Source organism: Cricetulus griseus, assembly GCF_003668045.3.
Source record: "Cricetulus griseus strain 17A/GY chromosome 1 unlocalized genomic scaffold, alternate assembly CriGri-PICRH-1.0 chr1_0, whole genome shotgun sequence".
NCBI classification, from domain to species: Eukaryota; Metazoa; Chordata; class Mammalia; order Rodentia; family Cricetidae; genus Cricetulus; species Cricetulus griseus.
This window is the reverse complement of record NW_023276806.1, coordinates 139051996-139071698: the sequence shown is the minus strand read 5'-3', so window position 1 is coordinate 139071698 and position 19703 is coordinate 139051996. Positions and strand designations below refer to the sequence as shown.

Sequence of the window (19703 nt, the reverse complement as noted above, 5' to 3'; positions counted from 1 at the left end):
TTCTCTTTCTTAAAGTTTCCATTCATCTTTATGTGTGTGGGTGTTTTGTCTGCGTATAGAACTGTGCACCGCATGTGTGCCTGATACCTGTGCAAGCCAGAAGAGGTATTCATGTCCTGGAACTGGAGTTACAGACAGTTGAGAGCTGCGATATAGGTGCTGGGAATCAAATCTTCTTGAAGAGAATCCAGTGCTCTTAGCCACTGAGCAATTTGTCCAGCCCCTGTTTTTCTTTTTTTAAATTTTTTTTCAGCCCCTGTTTTTCTTTAGGATGAATTTCTACTGGGAGACCCAGGTGAGAGTTCAGCATGTTCTCTTTTCAGTGTGAAAACAAAGAGGAACTTCCATCATGGTAGCTGACAGTCCCACAGCCTCCAGTGACTCCTATCACTTCAGGGGGTTCTTTACTTTGTATTAGAGCTGGAATCCGAAGAACACTCTACACTCTATCCTAACCCCCAGGGACTCTATAAATGAGAAATAAAATGACTTACACCATATCAACTGGATAGAATCAAAAGAGGATGTCTCCAATAATCACAGAGGCATGGGCACTTGGAGAATAATTTCTTGTGTTTACTGCTCAGTGTCACAGAAGAAAGCTGACTGGATCTGAAGTGAAAATGGGTTCTATAACAGTCCTTGTCATTCTTCACCCTGTCTTTCAGTGTTGCTCCAAGATGACATCACTCAAGCCATAAAATGTGCAAAGAGGGTTGTGAGGGATCCACAAGGCATTAGAGCATGGTATGTTGGAACTTGGGAAGGGGAAACTGTTGGTTGTGTTGATATGTGCAGTGAGTCTTCCTAAGGCCCAAGTGTCTTCTGAGCTCTGCAGGTTCAGCTGGGGTCTTTCACTGCATCATTAGTTTTAGGGGATTTCTCCAGAGTGTGAGAATCCCCACACACGACTACTTCCTTGTCAGGCCTCCAGACTATTTGTAGAATCAGTCAACCATTCCATACACGTGATGTCACATTGACATTGAGCATGCTGTGCTCTGCTCAGGGTCTGGAGAGGATCACACAGCCATGCGGACAAAGCTACACCTGTCAGTAGCAGTTTCTGGGTGATGCTACAGCCTGTGTTTCACATTGGATCTTGGCCCAGAACCCAATCTCCATTAGTGTCACTGTTACAGTATTTTCCCCCAAAGGTTTCAGTATGTGTGTGACAGAGGAGACAATTTTAACCATTTCTCTCCTGTCTCACTTTCCTCCTCAGGGTGGCATGGAGAAGCCATTGTCAAAACCGAGACCTCACCCAGTATATTCAGGGCTGTGGAGTCTAACCGCTGTGCGCTTCCGCTTCAGCTCATTCTGTCTCTGTATCGCTATAGAAGTAGAAATGGAAAAGGTCACATGTTCTTGGACTCTCCTTTAGACAAGCACGATTTAAACAGAAACAGGAGAAAAATGGAGACTGTTTCCTCAGAGGCTTCTAATGTCTTCATTGTTCTAAGCAAAGTCATCATTTACCTAGGCAGCAGATGCTGGTGACAGTGGTCTAGCACTTTGACGGTCACACGCATCTCCATACATTAGTTCTTCATCTGTGAGGTAATTCACATTCAGTTTCAGCAGAATTAATCTCCATCTCCCCCTTGTTGGGTAGACATACAGCATGTATTTACAGGAGACAGAAGATCTTGGGTAAAATGGCAGCTGTGTGAGGTCCCAGGCCCTGTGTGTGGGCTCAGCATCCAGACTGTTAGAACAGCCACTGTGTGGGTCAAGGAGTTTGTAAGGGAACAGAACCCTGAGTGGATGGAACTGAGTCTCCTCAACTCAGAGACTTGTTGTCATGAATATGTGACCTTTCAAAAAATATATTCTTAGAGTTGTCCCATTTATGCTTCTTAAAAAGTAAATTCTCACCTCATGTCAAAAGTCTGTTTTAACCCTTGATAGAGTGTTCCCATGCCTCTTGCAGATCATGAGGTATTCAGGACAGATTAGTGACTGTGCTAGCCCTTAACTTTCTTCAAGTAGCTTCATGCATATGAACTGACTCTGAGACAGATGAGCCTGAATCAGCAAAACTAAGTGTATTATGAAAACTATAAATACCATTAAATGATTTTCATTGCATATCTGCCTGTGTTTTCTCTCAATTGGTGTCTATGGGAGAAAACGGTTTCTATTTGGAAGTGAAAGACCCGCTCGGAATGTTTCTGCATGCCCCCTGCCCTTCTGTCTTCCCCGCCTGTGCCGGTGCTGGGTGTTCTCTCTGGAGCAGGCGGGAGAAGCAGTTGACTGAGGGCAGCGTGGCGGGGACTGAGCAGGGCAGGGCCAGGGTTCAGCCAGGGGCTGGAGAATGCAGCGCGGGCGGCGCCTGGAAGGGGAACTTGAGCTGGGAGAGCAGCGGTGCTGCTTGTCCAGGAGCTGCGAGCAGGGAGCCGCCTCCAAGGCCAAGGACACGGGGGCCGCGGAGCTGCCGGGGCCTCCCAAGCCTTCACCCCGGCAGGGCTCGCGCCCCCGGCCCGCCCCGCCTGGCACCGCGCCTCGGGGCTGGGGCCGAGCAACGAGCACCAGGTGGGCGGCCCGATAGGGCGAGCACCAGTTAGGCCGGCCCGGGGCCCCGCCCCCACACCCCCACCTGATGAGAAACACTCCGTCCCAAGGTCTCCGCCCCCAAGGTCAGCCATCTGGACGCAGAGGGGGGGAATTGAATCTGTTGTACCAGACACCAGACCTTGAGAATATGCTGATCTGGAATGGCTATGTGTCTCATTTGAACCATCCAATAGAAATGATTCTGTATTTCGCCTCATTTGAAAGACTCTGTGTTTCACCTCATTTGAATAACTCCATATTTCGCCTCATTTGAATAACCCTGTATAGCGCCTCATTTACATTGACCAATGGGAATAGCTCTGTACAATGCCTCATTAGAATTATCCAATAGAATCCCTGCTTCTAGCTTGCGCCTTTTTCCCTATATAAGGACCCCTTTCCCTTGGCTCGGCGCGCTTAGCCACACAGAAGCTAAGTCGTCCCGGGTACCCGCGTCTCTAATAAAACCTCTTGCGGTTTTGCATCCAAGTCTGTGGTCTCGCTGGTTCCTGGGTGCGGGTCTCCTTCTACGAAAGTACCTCTTCGGGGGTCTTTCAGAAGAAATCAACATCACACTCTTAATGGGTTCTACATTCTCACCTACATTTATCCAGCACCTATATCCTCACCTACACATAACCTGTGCCTACGCCCTCACAGACACGTAGCCTATGTGTACACCCTCATCTACACACACCTGTGTCTACACTCTCACCTACACATCACCACTGCGTACACGCTTATGTACCATTGCCTACATCATCGTATAGCCTGAGCCTACAACCTCATCTACACATAACCACCTGGATTTTTCTTGGGTAAAATTCAAAATGCAGCTGACCAATCTCCCTTGTCCCTAACAGTCCCTTGTCAAAGTGAAACATTTTTCCACTCTAGAGTCTATTCTAGCCCAGCATCATCCTCCACACACTCCTACTTCTCAAGCTCTTTGCTGGCTCTAAGATTTCGATTTCCTTTTTCATTGTGGGAATGGTCTGGGCTGTGGTTTCCACCTCTTATTTAACATTTAGACCTATACAAAGAGAGCCTTGCACGTGGTTTGCTAACCAAGAACACACTCAACAATTCTGTTTCATTCTGACTCAGAGCACTTGCTAATAAACTCTGCTTTCCTCTGAGTGGTGAGGCAATGGCAGTCTTTTAACCAGCAGCTCTGTTAGTATTCAGGCGTCTGTACTGGCCTGCCCTTGGGGTTCTGACAGGATACGCCCTCAGCTGCAGCCACTAAGAGCACCACCTGTGCATATTCACTATGTTCCCCCCAGTTTTTTTTTTCTTTTTTCTTTTTTGGTTTTTCGAGACAGGGTTCCTCTGTGTAGCTTTGGAGCCTATCCTGGAACTAGCTCTTGTAAATCAGGCTGGCCTTGAACTCACAGAGATCCACCTGCCTCTGCCTCCCGAGTGATGGGATTAAAGGTGTGGGCTACCAATGCTTTAACTATGTTCCCTTTTAAAGGGGCCCTGGCCACCTCCCATCTCTGCCCACCTGCCTGCCTGCTTGCCTGCCTGCCTGCCTGCCTGTCTGTCTGTCTGCCTGTCTCTGTCTCTCCCTTCTCCCTCCCTTTCCCCCCTCTCTCTTTCTCTCCTACCACTCCTGTTTCCAGGGACCAGTCTCTGCCCCCCACCCCTGCCCCTTTTGCTGCTCCTTCTCTCTCCTCTCCCAATAAACCTCCTATGTGAATCCTGTTGCATGGCATGACTTCTCTTTGTGGCATTTTAAAACTTAACAACAGCGTCCCCATCTCAGAGCTTCCAAGGGTCTTAAGAACTCCACAGTCAGACAACAGGGAGGGGCAAGCAAGATGGCTCAGAAGCACAGGTGTCTCTTCCCAAGCTTGGCAAACTGAGTTCAAACCCAGGATGTGATGGGGAATTTACTGTGTATGTTCATCTTATTGATTATTGAATAAAGTACTTGTTTGGTCAATGAAACAGCAAGTTAGACAGGACTAGGAGTCAAAGAGGATTCTGGGAAATATAGTAGAGAAGTGGTGATCCAGGCCGGAAGTGACATAGCAAGGAGACTCATATTTGAGCAAGGAGAAACAGGAAGTGTCCCTTTTTCTCCTCTGCTCTTCCTCCAGGATGGGATGTAATCCACCGGCAAGGAGGGACGCCAATAAGGTGTCCAATAAGATAAGTCTTATAAAATATATAGATTTATGATAATTAGGACTGAGCTAACAGATGAGAATCCTAGTCATTGGCCAAGCAGCTTTGAACCTAAAACAAGTCTCTCTGTGTATTAATTTGGGCCCTAACTCAGGCAGCGGCTGTCGTAAAGCACACAGGTGGCAGTGGGGCTCCTCGGCTTTTGGCAGAAAGATTTATTGTAACAAGGATGCACATGATGGAAGGGAGAGTGGACTCCTGCAAGTTGTTGTCTGAAGTTCACATGAGCACCACATGTCCACATGCAAATAAACACAGACAGACAGACAGACAGACAGACAGACAGACAGACACACACACACACACACACACACACACACACACACACACACAGAGTTCAATTCCCAGCAACCACATGGTGGCTCACAACCATCTGTTATGAGGTCTGGTGCCCTCTTCTGGTGTGCAGATATACATGGAAGCAGAATGTTGTATACATAATTAATAAATAAAATCTTAAAAAAAAGAAAATGCCTCCATAAGAATGGGTTGTAAGCAGGTTTGTAAGGAATTTTCTTAATTATTTCTTTTAGTATTAGGGATTATTTTTTGGCTATCTTTTTTTAATGAAAGACTAATTACATTCAAACTACTGTAACACTACTCTGTAGCCCCCATAAGCTTGTAACGATATCATAGTGCAAAATATATTTAATTCAAAAGTTCCCATAGTCTATCACAGTTTCAACGATGTTTTAAAGTACAAAGTTCAAAGCCTCTTCTGAGATTCATGCAATCTCTTAACTGTAATTACATGTAAAAATCAAAATCAAAAAGCAGATCATATATTTCCAACATAGAGTATCACAGGATATACATTACTGTTCCAAAATGCAGGGAAGGGATCATAGTAAAGAAAAACTGAACCAAAGGAGGAAGGAAAACAGCTGGGCAAACTCTAAACTCTGCATCTTCATGTCTAATGCCAAAGTACTCTTCTGATTGCCAACTCCATTCAGCTCTGTTTACTGCTACACACTTCTTTTTCTTGGGCTGGTTCCACACTCTGTTAGCTGCTCTCCTTGTTAGACCCCCGAAAACTCAAGTATCCGGGGTCCCAGGCCACGTTCGTGGTCACCCCAATCACCAGGCGGATTCGAGAGCTTGTTGCAAACTGCACGAGGCTTTATTGTAATTTAACGAGCTAACCCCGTTAGCTCGGGTCTTTCACCCACCTGCCATGGCGGATGGCTAGAAAAGACGGCTCCTAGGGTCTCCCAAGAGATCTTATAGGACAGCGTAAGGGGAGTGTCTAGGGGTACGCACAGGCTCACGATTGGTGTGCCTCCAGGCTTGGAGGGCTTGCCCTGCATTGATTGGTCAACTGGTTGTTATGGCTCATAGGCCCTCCCAGGGTGGTTGCTATACTTTGTGCGTCATTGCTGTGCGCTTGTCCGTAAAGCACACCCAGGGTCGTAAAGCATAGCTCCACCAGCTAACTTCTGATTGGTTCCTTGTCACGAGGCAGGCATCTGACTTTCTAGTGACTAACTTCTGATGGGTTCCTTGTCACGAGACAGGCATCTGACCTCTAAGTGACCAAGGCAGGTTCATGGCAAGCAGGTGTTCGGCTGTTATGGCTGCCGAAAGGGGAGCAGGTCCCTTCATCCTCAGCAGGTATACCATGATTCTGGCATCTCTAACATCTTGGGTTCTCCAGGGCAATCCAGGCTTCAACTTCACACAATGGCCTCTCTACTAAGCCTGCATTCAGGGTTACCCCTGACACTTGCCTGGGTTCATCAGCTTTCTTTAGGCACAGAGGCAAATTCTACAACTGGTTTCTTCTATCCTTAACTCTAAGGCAAGAACCACATGGCTGAAGCTGCCAAGTTCTGCTGCTTGGTGGGGCTAAAACCACCCCTCCACACACACACACACACACATTCAATTACACATTCACCAACTTTCTGTCCTTCACTGTGTAAGCTTGGCTGTTCTGAAACTGGATCTCTAGACCAGGCTGCCCTCAAACTCAGAGATCTGCCTTTCTCTGCCTTCCCAGTGCTGGGATTAATGGTATGCCCACCACACCCAGTTCTAAACTTTTCTTTAGTTTCTTTCCACAAGTTGGAAGTTTAGCTGGGTGGAATCTTGCCCTGAAGTTACCACTGCCTTTATTCCATCCCTTAATCCCTTTATCTCCTGGAACATAGGATTTAGCTCCATTCACCTTCCTGGTTCTTTTTCTCCTCAAAATTTCCATTTTGTAATTTACCCTGCTCAGCTTGCTCCCTTTTCATTATACATCTTTATTTAAGTTATAATAATCACAGGACAGAGTTTATCCTAGGCTGTTTTGAGATTTCTTCTGCCAATGGAATTAATCCAAAACTCTTCACTTACACCTCAGGCAGACTCTTCAGACAAGGGCAAAAAGCAGTCACTTTTTCCTCAAAATATAACAAGACTGAACTCTAGGCCACATACTAACATTCTTCTCTTGTTGGGGACCAAGAAAGTTCCATTAAGGAATGTCTTAAGGACCAACCTCCAGTTTCAATAAACTGAAGCTCCCAGGAGCTCAGCCCTACAATCATATTGCAGATGAGAGCAAGTCTTCTATAGAATAGCATGGACTCAGTGTAGAATGCCTCCTAGTTTGCATCTATACAAGACTAAGCATTTGAATAGGTCTGCACCTGGGCTGAGGGCAAGGTATGTAAGTAACAGGTGAGGACACACAGAGAGAGTTAGGAGCTATCTAGCAGGGAGAGGAACCATCGAGCAGAGAGGGGTCTGGAGGAGAGAAATGACCTTGTGGCCATGGAAGCATGGTTAGAAAACAGCCAAGAAGATGCTGAATAAACAAGAGACTCTAGTTTTGCAACATGGAACTGAGAGCTCTCTAAAGATGACAAGATGCCTGTGGTTGGTCTTTATCGCTGTCGGGTTGCTAGGAGTTTCCAAGTCCATGTTCCCCAACTCAGGCTGAACCTCATGGCTTGGGGCTAAGAATGCTGGGCCACAACAAAATGGCACCCAAACTCGGGGCCTGAGAATGGGGGAAGAAGCCATGGACACCAAGAAGAAAGGGACACCAAAGAAGCAATGGACAAGGCAGAGGCATGGACACTTTGAAGAGATAGTCGTCTCAAGCGAACTGGTTGGAGAAGAAGAAAGAAAAAAGAAGATGAGCAGAGAGGAATTGGACCTGAGGCCTTGGGAGACTGTCTGAATCAGCTGGAGTGAAACACTGAACCCGTGTTCCTGAATCTTGAGGACATCCAACTTATGTTGAGAGGAAGAAAGGAGACACACCCAGTTGCAGTTTTGAGATACTTTCCAGAGTCCCAGTTTCCCTACAGATAGACTATATCCACCTCTCTGAATCTGTGAGTGCTCGTCTAGGAGCAGACTAAGAACTGTACAACAAACATCTTGTCTTCTTGCCACATCTAGATGCACAGAACTGTTGTCCCATAGGAAAAAGGACCCATTTAAGACAGTTGGATACTGGCATAAACCAGAGTGAGTGGCAGAAGCCCCTACACAATGCTTAAATGAGATATAGACAAAACACTTTTCAATTAACATTCAAAGACTATGTATAATATTACAAACCTGATTTCAGAACTTTACATATTTCAGAACTTTGGACTTTAAGCAAGAAGCAGAAAGTTTCAAAGAGCATTGAGCTCCAGGCAGGGAATAAAGGAAAAGAGTTTAGAATTGTGAAATTGTTCACACCCACAGATTGTGAAACATTGTATTTTGATTGTATTGTAACTCACCCTAATGTATGTTCATGATGAAATTGTTAATGGCTATAACCTTGCTATATGTGTTATGTAAATGTTATTAGAAACTAGAAGTCAGAGTACATGCTAACAGGAATGTAACGTGTAATTGACAAGCCTTAGGATAGAAGTATGTTTAAGAGAGCAAACTTAAGTAGTGTCTGAACCAGAGGCACTGGAGGCATTCCCATGCAGATTTTAAAAGGCCATTTTAACCTTTATATGGCTCCATCTTGCAAGAGAACGTTTGCAGCCTTGAGAGCTCAGGTGCTACCTCCCGGAGGATTTTTTTCTGATTCAGGAACATTTGGAGCAGGACCAGGGTTCATCCCCCATTAACCTTGTTTGTTTTACAGAGACTGGTTGCAGCCAGAGACGGGTACGGTTTTCCTTGCTTCAGGGAATACTAAGACAGAACACGCATGACAGAATGCGTGATTCCATGACGGGCACCCCTGGTAGGCTGAAGGGAGCCTCCTAAAACAGGCACAGTCATCTATTCCAGTGGAGAAGCACGGGTTTATTTTTATTAATTTAAGAGAGAGGAATTGTTGGGACCAAGAAAGTGTCATTAAGGAACGTCTTAAGGTCCAACCTCTGGTTTCAGTAAACAGGAGCTCCCAAGAGCTCAGGCCTACAATTGTATTATAGATGTGAGCAAGTCTGCTATTGTATAGCATGGACTCAGTGTAGAATGCCTCCTAGTTTGCATCTCTACAAGACTAAGCATTTGAATATGTCTGCACCTGGGCTGAGGGCAAGGTGTGTAAGTAACAGGTGAGGACACAGAGAGAGTTAGGAGCTATCTAGCAGGGAGAGGAACCATCGAGCAGAGAGGGGTCTGGAGGAGAGAAATGACCTTGTGGCCATGGAAGCATGGTTAGAAAACAGCCAAGAAGATGCTGAATAAACAAGAGACTCTAGTTTTGCAACATGGAACTGAGAGCTCTCTAAAGATGACAAGATGCCTGTGTTTGGTCTTTATTGCTGTCGGGTTGCTAGGAGTTTCCAAGTCTACGCTCCCCAACTCAGGCCAAACCTCATGGCTGCCATGGCTTGGGGCTGAGTCTGGCTGGGCCACGACATCCCCTGAAACCTCTTGATCCTCACAGTTCATCAAATCACACTCAGCTCCTTTGTCTTCTGTGCTCCTGCTAATATCACCTATTAAGCAGTCTTTAAAGCGTTCCACTGCCTTCCTAACCCAAACTATCAAAAAGTCCATAATATACCAAACAAAAACATGGTTAGGCCTGTCACAGCAATATCCCATCCTGATACCAACTTCTATCTTTCTGTGAAGAGACACCATGACCACGGCAACTCTTTTTCCCCCCCTTTTTAAATAACTTGTTTATGTACATTGGTGTTTTGCCTGCATGTATGTCAGTGCACATGTGTCGTATCTCCTGGTGGTAGAATTGTAGGCAGTTGTGAGCTCCCATGTGGATGCTGGGATTGAACCCAGGTCTTCTGGAAGAAGAGCCAGTACTTTTAAATCACTGCACCATCTCTCTAGTCCCCATGGCAACTCTTATGAAGGAAAACATTTAATTGAGTTGTTGGCTTACAGCTTCAGAGTCCATTGTCATCATTGGCTCATTAAGAATTGGGAGGTGTCGGGCGTTGGTGGTACACACCTTTAATCCCAGCACTCGGGAGGCAGAGGCAGGTGGATCTCTGTGAGTTCAAGACCAGCCTGGTCTACAAGAGCTAGTTCCAGGACAGCCTCCAAAGCCACAGAGAAACCCTGTTTCAAAAACCAAAAACCAAGCAAACAAACAAAAAGAATGGGGAGGTAGTTCTGTTTCCAAAAGAGATTTTTCTTGCAGTTTATTATGAACTTAAACAACTAGATGAAAAAAAAAGCAGCTAATATTTAAAATTGAAACCAGCAACCACTTTTCACCAACATTCTTTCACATGGAATTATTCTGTGCGCACCCACCAGTTTGCATTGGTTTTCACTTGAATCACTTTATGTGAACATTTTCCCCAAATGGACCTGCCCCATGTACCTGTTCTCTAGAAGCCCGTGTCACATGTCATCCCATTGCTCAGCCAGTTTCTACTCCAGCATGTTTTCATTGCTGTTGTCCATTTTGTGTTGCTATTATAGGTGAGGCTCCCATTGACATCATTCTCAGCACCTTTACACGGTGCTTTAACTCTCCTCTCCATGTTAAAACATAAAGGGTCACCATAAAGCAATAGGACTTTAAACTCATCCTAACCAAACACACAAATCTTATGATTTGTACCGTTTAAAAGTGATCATCTTAAGAGGCTGTGGGTGTTTTTCAAATAAAGTTTTCATTTTCTGTTACAGAGAGGACAACAATGGAATGTTTATTTTTTATTTTTTAATTATTATTTTATGTGCATAGGCATTTTTGCTTGCATGTATGTCTGGGTACCCCATGTGTGCCTATGGAAGACAGAAAAGGGTGTCAGATACCTTTAGTGGAGTTACAGTCAGTGGGCCACCATGTGGGTGCTGTGAACCTGGGTCCTCTGGAAAAGCAGCCTGTGCTCTGAACTGCCTAGCCATCTCTCCAGCCTCTCTGTGGTGCCTTGAGACCAGGATTCACATTGAAGCCCAGGCTCTTCATTTTGTATTCCAGACTGTCCTTGAATTAATGATAATCATCCCCTCTCATCATCACACATGCTAGGACTACAGGTGTCAGTCAGCAAGGCTCTCACTGTCAACCAGCACTTCTTTCTGTTTGACACAATTTTCCCCCAGACAGGAGCCAGTAGGATTTGTCCCTGGGGTAAACTACTGAAGCAAGAGCAAATAACCAGGGATGCCAATGTTTGGGCTCACAATACAATAGTCAACCCTGTTCAGATTCATCTGGTATCACTCGCCATGATCACAGATTTTCCGTTTAGTTCCTTAGTGCTCAAGGTCTTAGTCAGTCAACCGAAGATCACCAGATACTGGATGAAACCACTATCTGAAAGGGACCAAAGGAAACATGACACTATAAAGTGAAATAGAATTACAATGAATGCCCAGGGACATCAGAAATGCAAGGGGCGTGTGATAAATGACAGAGAACAGAAAAACCCCTTAGTGTTTGCATTGGTTACTTTGTTACTCTGTTGCTGTGATATGCCATGGCCAAGAGAATTTACAGAGCAGAGTTAAATTGGGTTTACTTGTTCAGAGTCCACAATGGCAGAGAGACGGCATGGTGGCAGGAGGCTGGGGCAGGGGGGCTGGGACAGCAGCTGAGAGCTCAGTCTCAATCCACAAGTAGGTGGCAGAGAGCACTAACTCAAAGTGGTTCAAGTCCAAAGCCCATCCTAAGGGACATACTTCCTTCAGCAAGGCCACACCTCCCAGCTCTTTCCCAACAACCACAAGCTGGGGAACAAGTATTCAAACGTTAGAGACTTACAGAGAACTTTTCATTCAAACATGCAGTGTTTATAAATGAGAACATGTTTTCTAAAAGGACTAAGACTAGTTGTGTATTCCTTTCCTACTTGGGGCCCTCCTGGACAGCATATAGCTACGGAGAGTATTGGACAGGCATTGACTACCCTTGGAAGGAGATAGGCTCCAGAGGAAGCCTCCTGCCTCTCTGATCAACAACTTTATTAGGGAAGTAATCACCATGTGAATGTCTCAGAAATGATCACGGAAGAAGTAAAGCTCATCTGGAGTCTCTCTGGATTGTTTTCCAAAAACAGTGAAGGCTCTGGGGAGATGACATAGAGGCACAAAACACTGACAGTTCTTGCAGAGGACTCAGGTTCCATTCTCATCACCTACATGCAGCTCCTAACCATCTAAACTCCAGCTCTTGCAGATCCATTACCTTCTCCTCAATCCTGGGGCCATGAGGCATGCAGGAGAAACACTGATGCACAAAACACAAAAATGATTTACATTAAATTTTTTTTCTCTGTTTGTGTGCACATGGACAAATGTGCTGTGTTGTTCATGTGCACACATGAACAACTTGCAGGGGTCCAGTTTCCTTCCATCACGTGACCCTGGGTCCAGTATGCCAGGCATAGGAGGAGGCACCTGTCCCTCTAAGCCATCTTGCTTGTCACTCTAAAGGTGTGGGTGTAATGATTTCATTAGATTCAAGATAAATTATAAATGGGTGTTTTATTGGGGAGCAACTTGCACAGAACAATAAAGAACCGCTGCAGCCTCAGATCTGCCCCTCGGGTCTGATCTGAGGCCCAAGAGAAAGAGTGTACAAGAGAGACACTACCCCTCACGTTTTCCTCTTTCCACTTCCCTCTGTTTTCACCTGAAGCCAAGCCCAAAGGGGTGTGGCCACTGTTACAGGTTCACAGGCAAGAAGCCACTAGCTACAATTCCCCTTTTAGTCTAAAGAAGAAGGTTTTAAGCCTGATGCAAAATCTATATACAGTGATAACAAATGTCAAGTATATTTCAGAAAAATAAAAGGTAAACATACATAAATTAAAACCTACTGCCGCTCTGCCCTCTGCCTGAGGTGAGTCTGGACTCTGCTCTGGCCCCAAGTTCCCCCATCACTCCCTCCTTGCTTCTTCCTGAGCCTGCCCCTCGACAAAAGTGGACCTGCCCAATAGGAAGGCCCACCCTGAGTCTGGCCACAGCTCACCCTGGTCTGCCCTCTGCCCTCCACCCTCTGCCTGCTGCCTGAGAAGAGCGGGAGAGACCGCACCTGCACCCACTGGAAGAAGTGATGGGAAGATGACAGAATAAGAACACACTCAACAACAGAAAAACCAATATGACACCACCAGAACCTAGGGACTCCACACCAGCAAGAACTAAAAAGCCCAATGCAGAGGATGAAGAAGAGATGGACCTTAAAATTATCTTATGAAGATGATAGAGACCATTAAGGAGGAAACAAGAAAATCCCGTAAAGAATTAGAAGAAAAGACAAGCAAAAAATTACATGAAATGGAGGAAAAGACAAACCAAAAAAATTCAAGAAATAAACAAATCTCTTAAAGACTCTAAAGAAAGCCAAGAAAAAAACACCAAAAAGTAAAGAAAACAATTCAAATAGTTCACAGTTTGAAAGCAGAATTAGAAACAATAAGGAAAACACAGAATGAGGGGATGCTGGAAATTGAAAAGCTGGGTAAACAATCAGGAACCATTGATGTAAGTATAACCAATAGAATACAAGAGATGGAAAAGAGAATCTCAGGTGTTGAAGACTCTCAGAGTATGTACAGTCATTGACCAAAGAAAATCTCAAATCCAACAAATCACTAACACAAAATATCCAGGAAATATGGGACACTGTGAAAAGACCAAACCTAAGAATAATAGGTATACAAGAAAGTGAAGAAATTCAGCTCAAAGGTACAGAAAACATATTCAACAAAATCATAGAAGAAAACTTGCCCAACCTAAAGAAGGATATTCCTATGAAAGTACAAGGAGCTTACAGAACACCAAATAGATTGGATCACAAGAAGTCCCCTCGCCACATAATAATCAAAACACCAAACTGACAGAATAAAGAAAAAATATTAAGAGCAGCAAAAGAAAAAGGCCAATTAACATATAAAGGCAGACCTATCCAAATTACACCCAGCTTCTCAATGGAAACTTTGAAAGCCAGAAATTCCTGTTTAGATGTTCTACAAATGCTAAGGGAACATGAATGCCAGCCCAGACTACTGTATCCAGCAAAGCTTTCAATCACTACAGATGGAGAAAACAAGATATTCCATGACAAAACCATATTTAAGCAACACACATCCACAAATCCAGCCCTACAAAAAGTACTAGAAGGAAAACTCCAACCCAACGAAGATAGCTATGCTCAAAAAACCATAGGCCGTTACGATAACTTTTTCCACCAAAAGCTGCCAAGCCTTAACGCCACATGGTTGGTCTCTGCCAGCCACCTGAGTTCTGCCTGCTGAGTTAGGACCCCAAATAGTACACAGAAACTTCTATTATGTAAAAATGCTGCTTGGCCAATGACTAGGATTCTCATCTGTTAGCTCAGTCTTTTTTTTTTTTTAAAGATTTTATTTATTTATTATGTATACAACACTCTGCCTCCATGCATGCCTGCTGGCCAGAAGAGGGCACTAGATCTCATTACAGATGGTTGTGAGCCACCATGTGGTTGCTGGGAATTGAACTCAGGACCTCCAGCAGAGCAGCCAGTGTTCTTAACCTCTGAGCCATCTCTCCAGCCCTAGCTCAGTCTTAATTATCATGAATCTATATATTTTATAAGACTTATCTTATCGGATACCTTCCATTGGCATCCTCTCTTGCTGGTGGATCACATCGTGCCGCTGGAGGAAAAGCGGAGGGGAAAAGAGGCCACTTCCTGGTTGTCCTTCCTTAAATATTAGTCTCCCTGCTATGTCATTTCCTGCCTGGATCATCACTTCTTTCTACATTTCCCAGAATCCTCCTCAATTCCTAGTCCTGCCTAACTTGCTGCCTCATTGACCAAACAGTACTTTATTTATCATCCAGTAAGACAAACACATACACAGAAGCACTTCCCCCATCAATAGGCAATAGATAATCACACCTTACCAAATATCAAAAGAAAAAAGGGGGAAAATCCACACATAATAACACCACCAACAACAATCCAAAAACAAACAAGAATCAACAATCAGTGGTCATTAATATTCCTCAATGTCAATGGTCTTAACTTGCCTGTATATTATCATGCCACCATGCTTTAAAGTTAGAATTCAACAACAACACAAATTGCAGAAACCCTACAAACTCATTGAAAATTGAATAATGCACAATTGCACCATTCCTGGGTCAAGGAAAAAAAATAAATTAAAGACTTCCTAGAATTTAAGGAGAATGAAGACACAACATACCCAAACTTATGGGACACTTTGAAAGCAATGCTAAGAGGAAAGTTCATAGCACTAAGTGCCCACATGAAGAAACTGGAGAATAGTCATGCTAGAGAATTAACAGCACAACTGAAAGCTCTAGAACAAAAGGAAGCAAACTCGCCCCAGAAGAGTAGACGCCAGGAAATAATCAAACTGAGGGCTGAAATCAATAAAGTAGAAACTAGGAAAGCATTACAAAGACTCAATGAAACAGAGTTGGTTCTTTGAGAAAGTCAACAAGATAGACAAACCTTTATCTAAACTAACCAGAAGGCCTCTGCATTTGAGAGAGAGAGAGCATGCTAATTAACAAAATCAGAAATGAAAAGGGGGACATAACAATGGACACTGAGGAAATCCAGAGAATCATCAGGTAATACTTTGAAAACCTGTACACAAAATTCAAAAATCTAAAAAAAAAAAATGGACAATTTTCTGGATAGATATTGTTTACCAATATTAAATCAAGAACAGATAAGCAATTTAAACAGATCTATAACCCCTAATGAAATAGAAGCAGTCATCAAAAGTCTACCAACCAAAAAAAGAAACCCAGGGCCAGATGGCTTCAGTGCAGAATTCTACCAGAAATTTAAACAAGAGCTAGTACAAGTACTCCTCAAATTGTTCCACACAATAGCAGCAGAATGGACATTGGCAAGCTCTTTTTATGAAGCTACAATTACCAAAAACCACATGATCATCTCACTAGATGCTGAAAAAGCCTTTGACAAAATCCAACATTCCTTCATGATAAAAGTCTTGGAGAGAACAGGAATAAAAGGAACATACCTAAACATGATAAAAGCAATATACAGCAAACCAACAGCCAACATCAAACTAAATGGAGAGAAACTCAACGTGACTCCTCTAAAATCATGAACAAGACGAGGCTGCCCACTCTCTCCATATCTCTTCAATATTGTCCTTGAAGTTGTAGAGCAATAAGACAACAAAAGGAGATCAAGGGAATACAAATTGGAAAGGAAGAAGTCAAACTTTCACTATTTACAGATGATATGATAGTTTACATAAGTAACCTGAAAAACTCTACCAGGGAACTCCTACAGCTGATAAACACCTTCAGAAAAGTGGTAGGATGCAAGAGTAACTAAAAAAAAATCAGTAGCTCTACTATATACAGATGATAAATGCACTGAGAAAGAAGACAGAGAAACATCACCCTTCACAATAACAACTAACAACATAAAATATCTTGGGGTAACGCTAACAAAAAAAAAAATGAGAAAGACCTGTAGAGTAAGAACTTTGAGTCTTTAAAGAAAGAAATTAAAGAAGATACCAGAAAATGGAAAGATCTCTCATGCTCTTGAATAGGTAGAATCAACATAGTAAAAATGGCAATCTTGCCAAAAGCAATCTAGAGATTCAATGCAATTCCCATCAAAATCCCAACACAATTCTTCACAGACCTTGAAAGAACAGTACTCAACTTCATATGGAAAAACAAAAAACCCAGGATAGCCAAAACAACCCTGTACAATAAAGGAACTTCCAGAGGCATCAACATCCCTGACTTCAAGCTCTATTATAGAGCCATAGTCCTGAAAACAACTTGGTATTGGCACAAAGGTAGACAGATAGACCAATGGAATCAAGTTGAAAACCCTGATATTACCCTCACACCTACTAACCCCTGATTTTTGACAAAGAAGCTAAAGTTATACAATGGAAAAAAGAAAGCACCTTTAACAAATGGTGTTGGCATAACTGGATTAGGACATGTAGAAGATTGCAGATAGATCCACACCTATCACCATGCACAAAACTTAAGTCCAAATAGATCAAAGACCTCAACATAAATTCAGCCACACTGAATCTCCTAGAAGAGAAGGTAGGTGGTACCCTCTATTGAATTGGTACAAGAAACCGCTTCCTAAACATAACACCAGTAGTACAACCATTGAGATCGACAATTAATAAATGGGACCTCCTGAAACTGAGAAGCTTCTGTAAGGCAAAGGACACAGTCAGCAAGACAAAATGACAGCCCACAGAATGGGAAAATATATTCACCAACTCCACAACTGACAGAGGGCTGATCACCAAAATATACAATGAACTCAATAATCTAGCCATCAAAACACCAAAAATACAATTAAAAAGTGGAGTGCAGAACTAAATAGAGAATTCTTAATAGAGGAATCTAAAATGGCTGAAAGACACTTAAGAAAGTGCTCAACATCCTTAGCCATCAGGGAAATGCAACTCAATACAACTCTGAGATACCGTCTTACTCCTGTCAGAATGGTTAAAATCAATAACACCAATGACAGTCTATGCTGGAGAGGATGGGGAGAAAGAGGAACACTCCTCCATTGCTGGTGGGAGTGCAAATTTATACACCACTTTGGAAATCAGTATGGCAGTTTCTCAGGAAAATGGGAATTAGTCTGTCTCAAGATCTAGCAATTCCTCTGTTGGGAATATACCCAAAGAATGCACATTCATACAACAAGGACATATGTTCAACTATGTTCATAGCAGCATTATTTGTAATAGCCAGAACCTGGAAGCAACCTAGATGTCCCTCAACTGAAGAATGGATAGAGAAAATGTGGTACATTTACACAATGGAGTACTACTCAGGGGAAAAAAAATGGAATCTTGAAATTCACAGGCAAATGGATGGAACTATAAAAAAACATCCTGAGTGAAGTAAGCCAGTCACAAAAAGACAAACATGCTATGTACTCACTCAAATGTGGATTTTAGACATAGAGCAAAGGATTACCAATCTACAATTCACACTGCCAGAGGAGCTAGGAAACAAGAAGGACCCCAAGAGAAGATTACATAGTCCCTCGAAGAAGGGGAGGGGGCAAGAATTCCCGAGCAAAGTGGGAGCACTGGGGGGAGGAAGGAGGTAGAAAGGGAAGAAGGGGTGGGGGAAGAACAAGAGGACTGAGACAGGGGAGGAATAGAGGAGGGCAAGAAAGGAGATGCCTTGATAGAGGGAGACAGTACAGGTTTGGAGAGAGGTCTGGCACAGGGGAAATGTTAGGGAATCCACAGGGATGACCCCAACTAAGAAGCCAGGCAGTTGTGGAGAGAATGCCATTGATGCTCCTATAATGAGATTCATGCCTACCCTGGTTACCATTCCTAGAGCCTTCATCCAGTAGCTGTTTGAAGCAGAAACAGGCACTCACAGCTAAGCACTGAACCATACTACTGGAATTCAGTTGTTGAGAGGGAGGAGGGATGAGCAAAGGAGCCAAGATGGTGCTGGAAAGACCTGCAGAAACAGTTGACCTGACCCAATGAGAGCATGGAGACCCTAGTCATAAAGCTGCGGAAACAGCACTGGACCAAACCAAGCCCTCTGAATGTGGGTGTCAGCTAGGAGGTCAAGACAGTCTATGGGACCTCTAACAGCAGAGCCAGTCTTTATCCCTAGAACACAAATGGACTTTGGGAGCCCATTCCCTATGGAGGGATACTACTGCAGCCCAGATACAGCAAGAAGGGCCTAGGCCCTCCCCCAAAAGATATGACAGACTTTAAAGGTCCCCCATGGAGGACCTCACTATCCCTGAGGAGGAGTTGGGGGATGGGTTATGGGCTTGGGGGGAAACATGGGAGGATGGAGGGCGAGTGAATGGGGGGATGGATATGTAAATATGAGTGCCTCTAAAATAAAAGAAAATACCCAAAACAAAACAAAACATAAAACCTACTGCCAGCAAGAGCAACATTGAACAATGGCCACACACTACACCCTTCCCTGGTTTCTGACTGTGGAGTTCTTAAGACCCTGGGGAGCTCTTAGATGGAGGTACTGCTGGTGATTTTAAAAGACTACTATTGCCTCACTGCTCAGAGGAAAGCAGAGTTCACCAGCAAGTGCTGTGAGTCAGAATAGAGCAGCACTGCTGATTGCATTCTTGGTTAGCAAATCATGTGCAAGACTCTCTTTGTGTAGGTCTAATGGTTACATTAGGGGGTGGAAACCACCACTAGTTCACCCAATCCCACATGCATTAATTAGGCCATTCTCCATATGTTTTCCTCCAGAGTGTTTAATTCATGAATCCAGCACAGTAAGAGATTAGCAATTGGTAAAAGACAGGATTGTTATTAAATTCTGAAAACAAAAATAAGAAATACTGTCACAGGATCACTCAGACACTGCCAAGGTGAGACTGATGCCTGACTTGACCCTAAGTCTCAAGGAAGTGTGTGGTGTACACAGTGGATACTCTGGAGAAGGTTAGGACTCATGTACTGGGAAGAACAGAGCAGAACAATGGAGACACGCGTGGGACCGGAAATCTCACAGCACCAATTGTTTGATTGCAGCGTATTTCATTTGATATTTTCAGATCA

General features: G+C 43.8%; 1 protein-coding gene across 1 annotated transcript in view; it reads left to right on the top strand.

Moving 5' to 3' along the window:
- Window positions 1-955, top strand: part of LOC113832969 (lysozyme C-2-like) — a 32412-nt gene extending 31457 nt beyond the window's left edge. The window contains exon 3 of the mRNA XM_035451002.1: window positions 669-955. Coding sequence (XP_035306893.1) covers window positions 669-811 — 143 coding nt within the window. The 3' untranslated portion in view covers window positions 812-955. The remainder of the gene's footprint in view (window positions 1-668) is intronic.
- The last annotated feature ends 18748 nt before the right edge of the window (window positions 956-19703 follow it).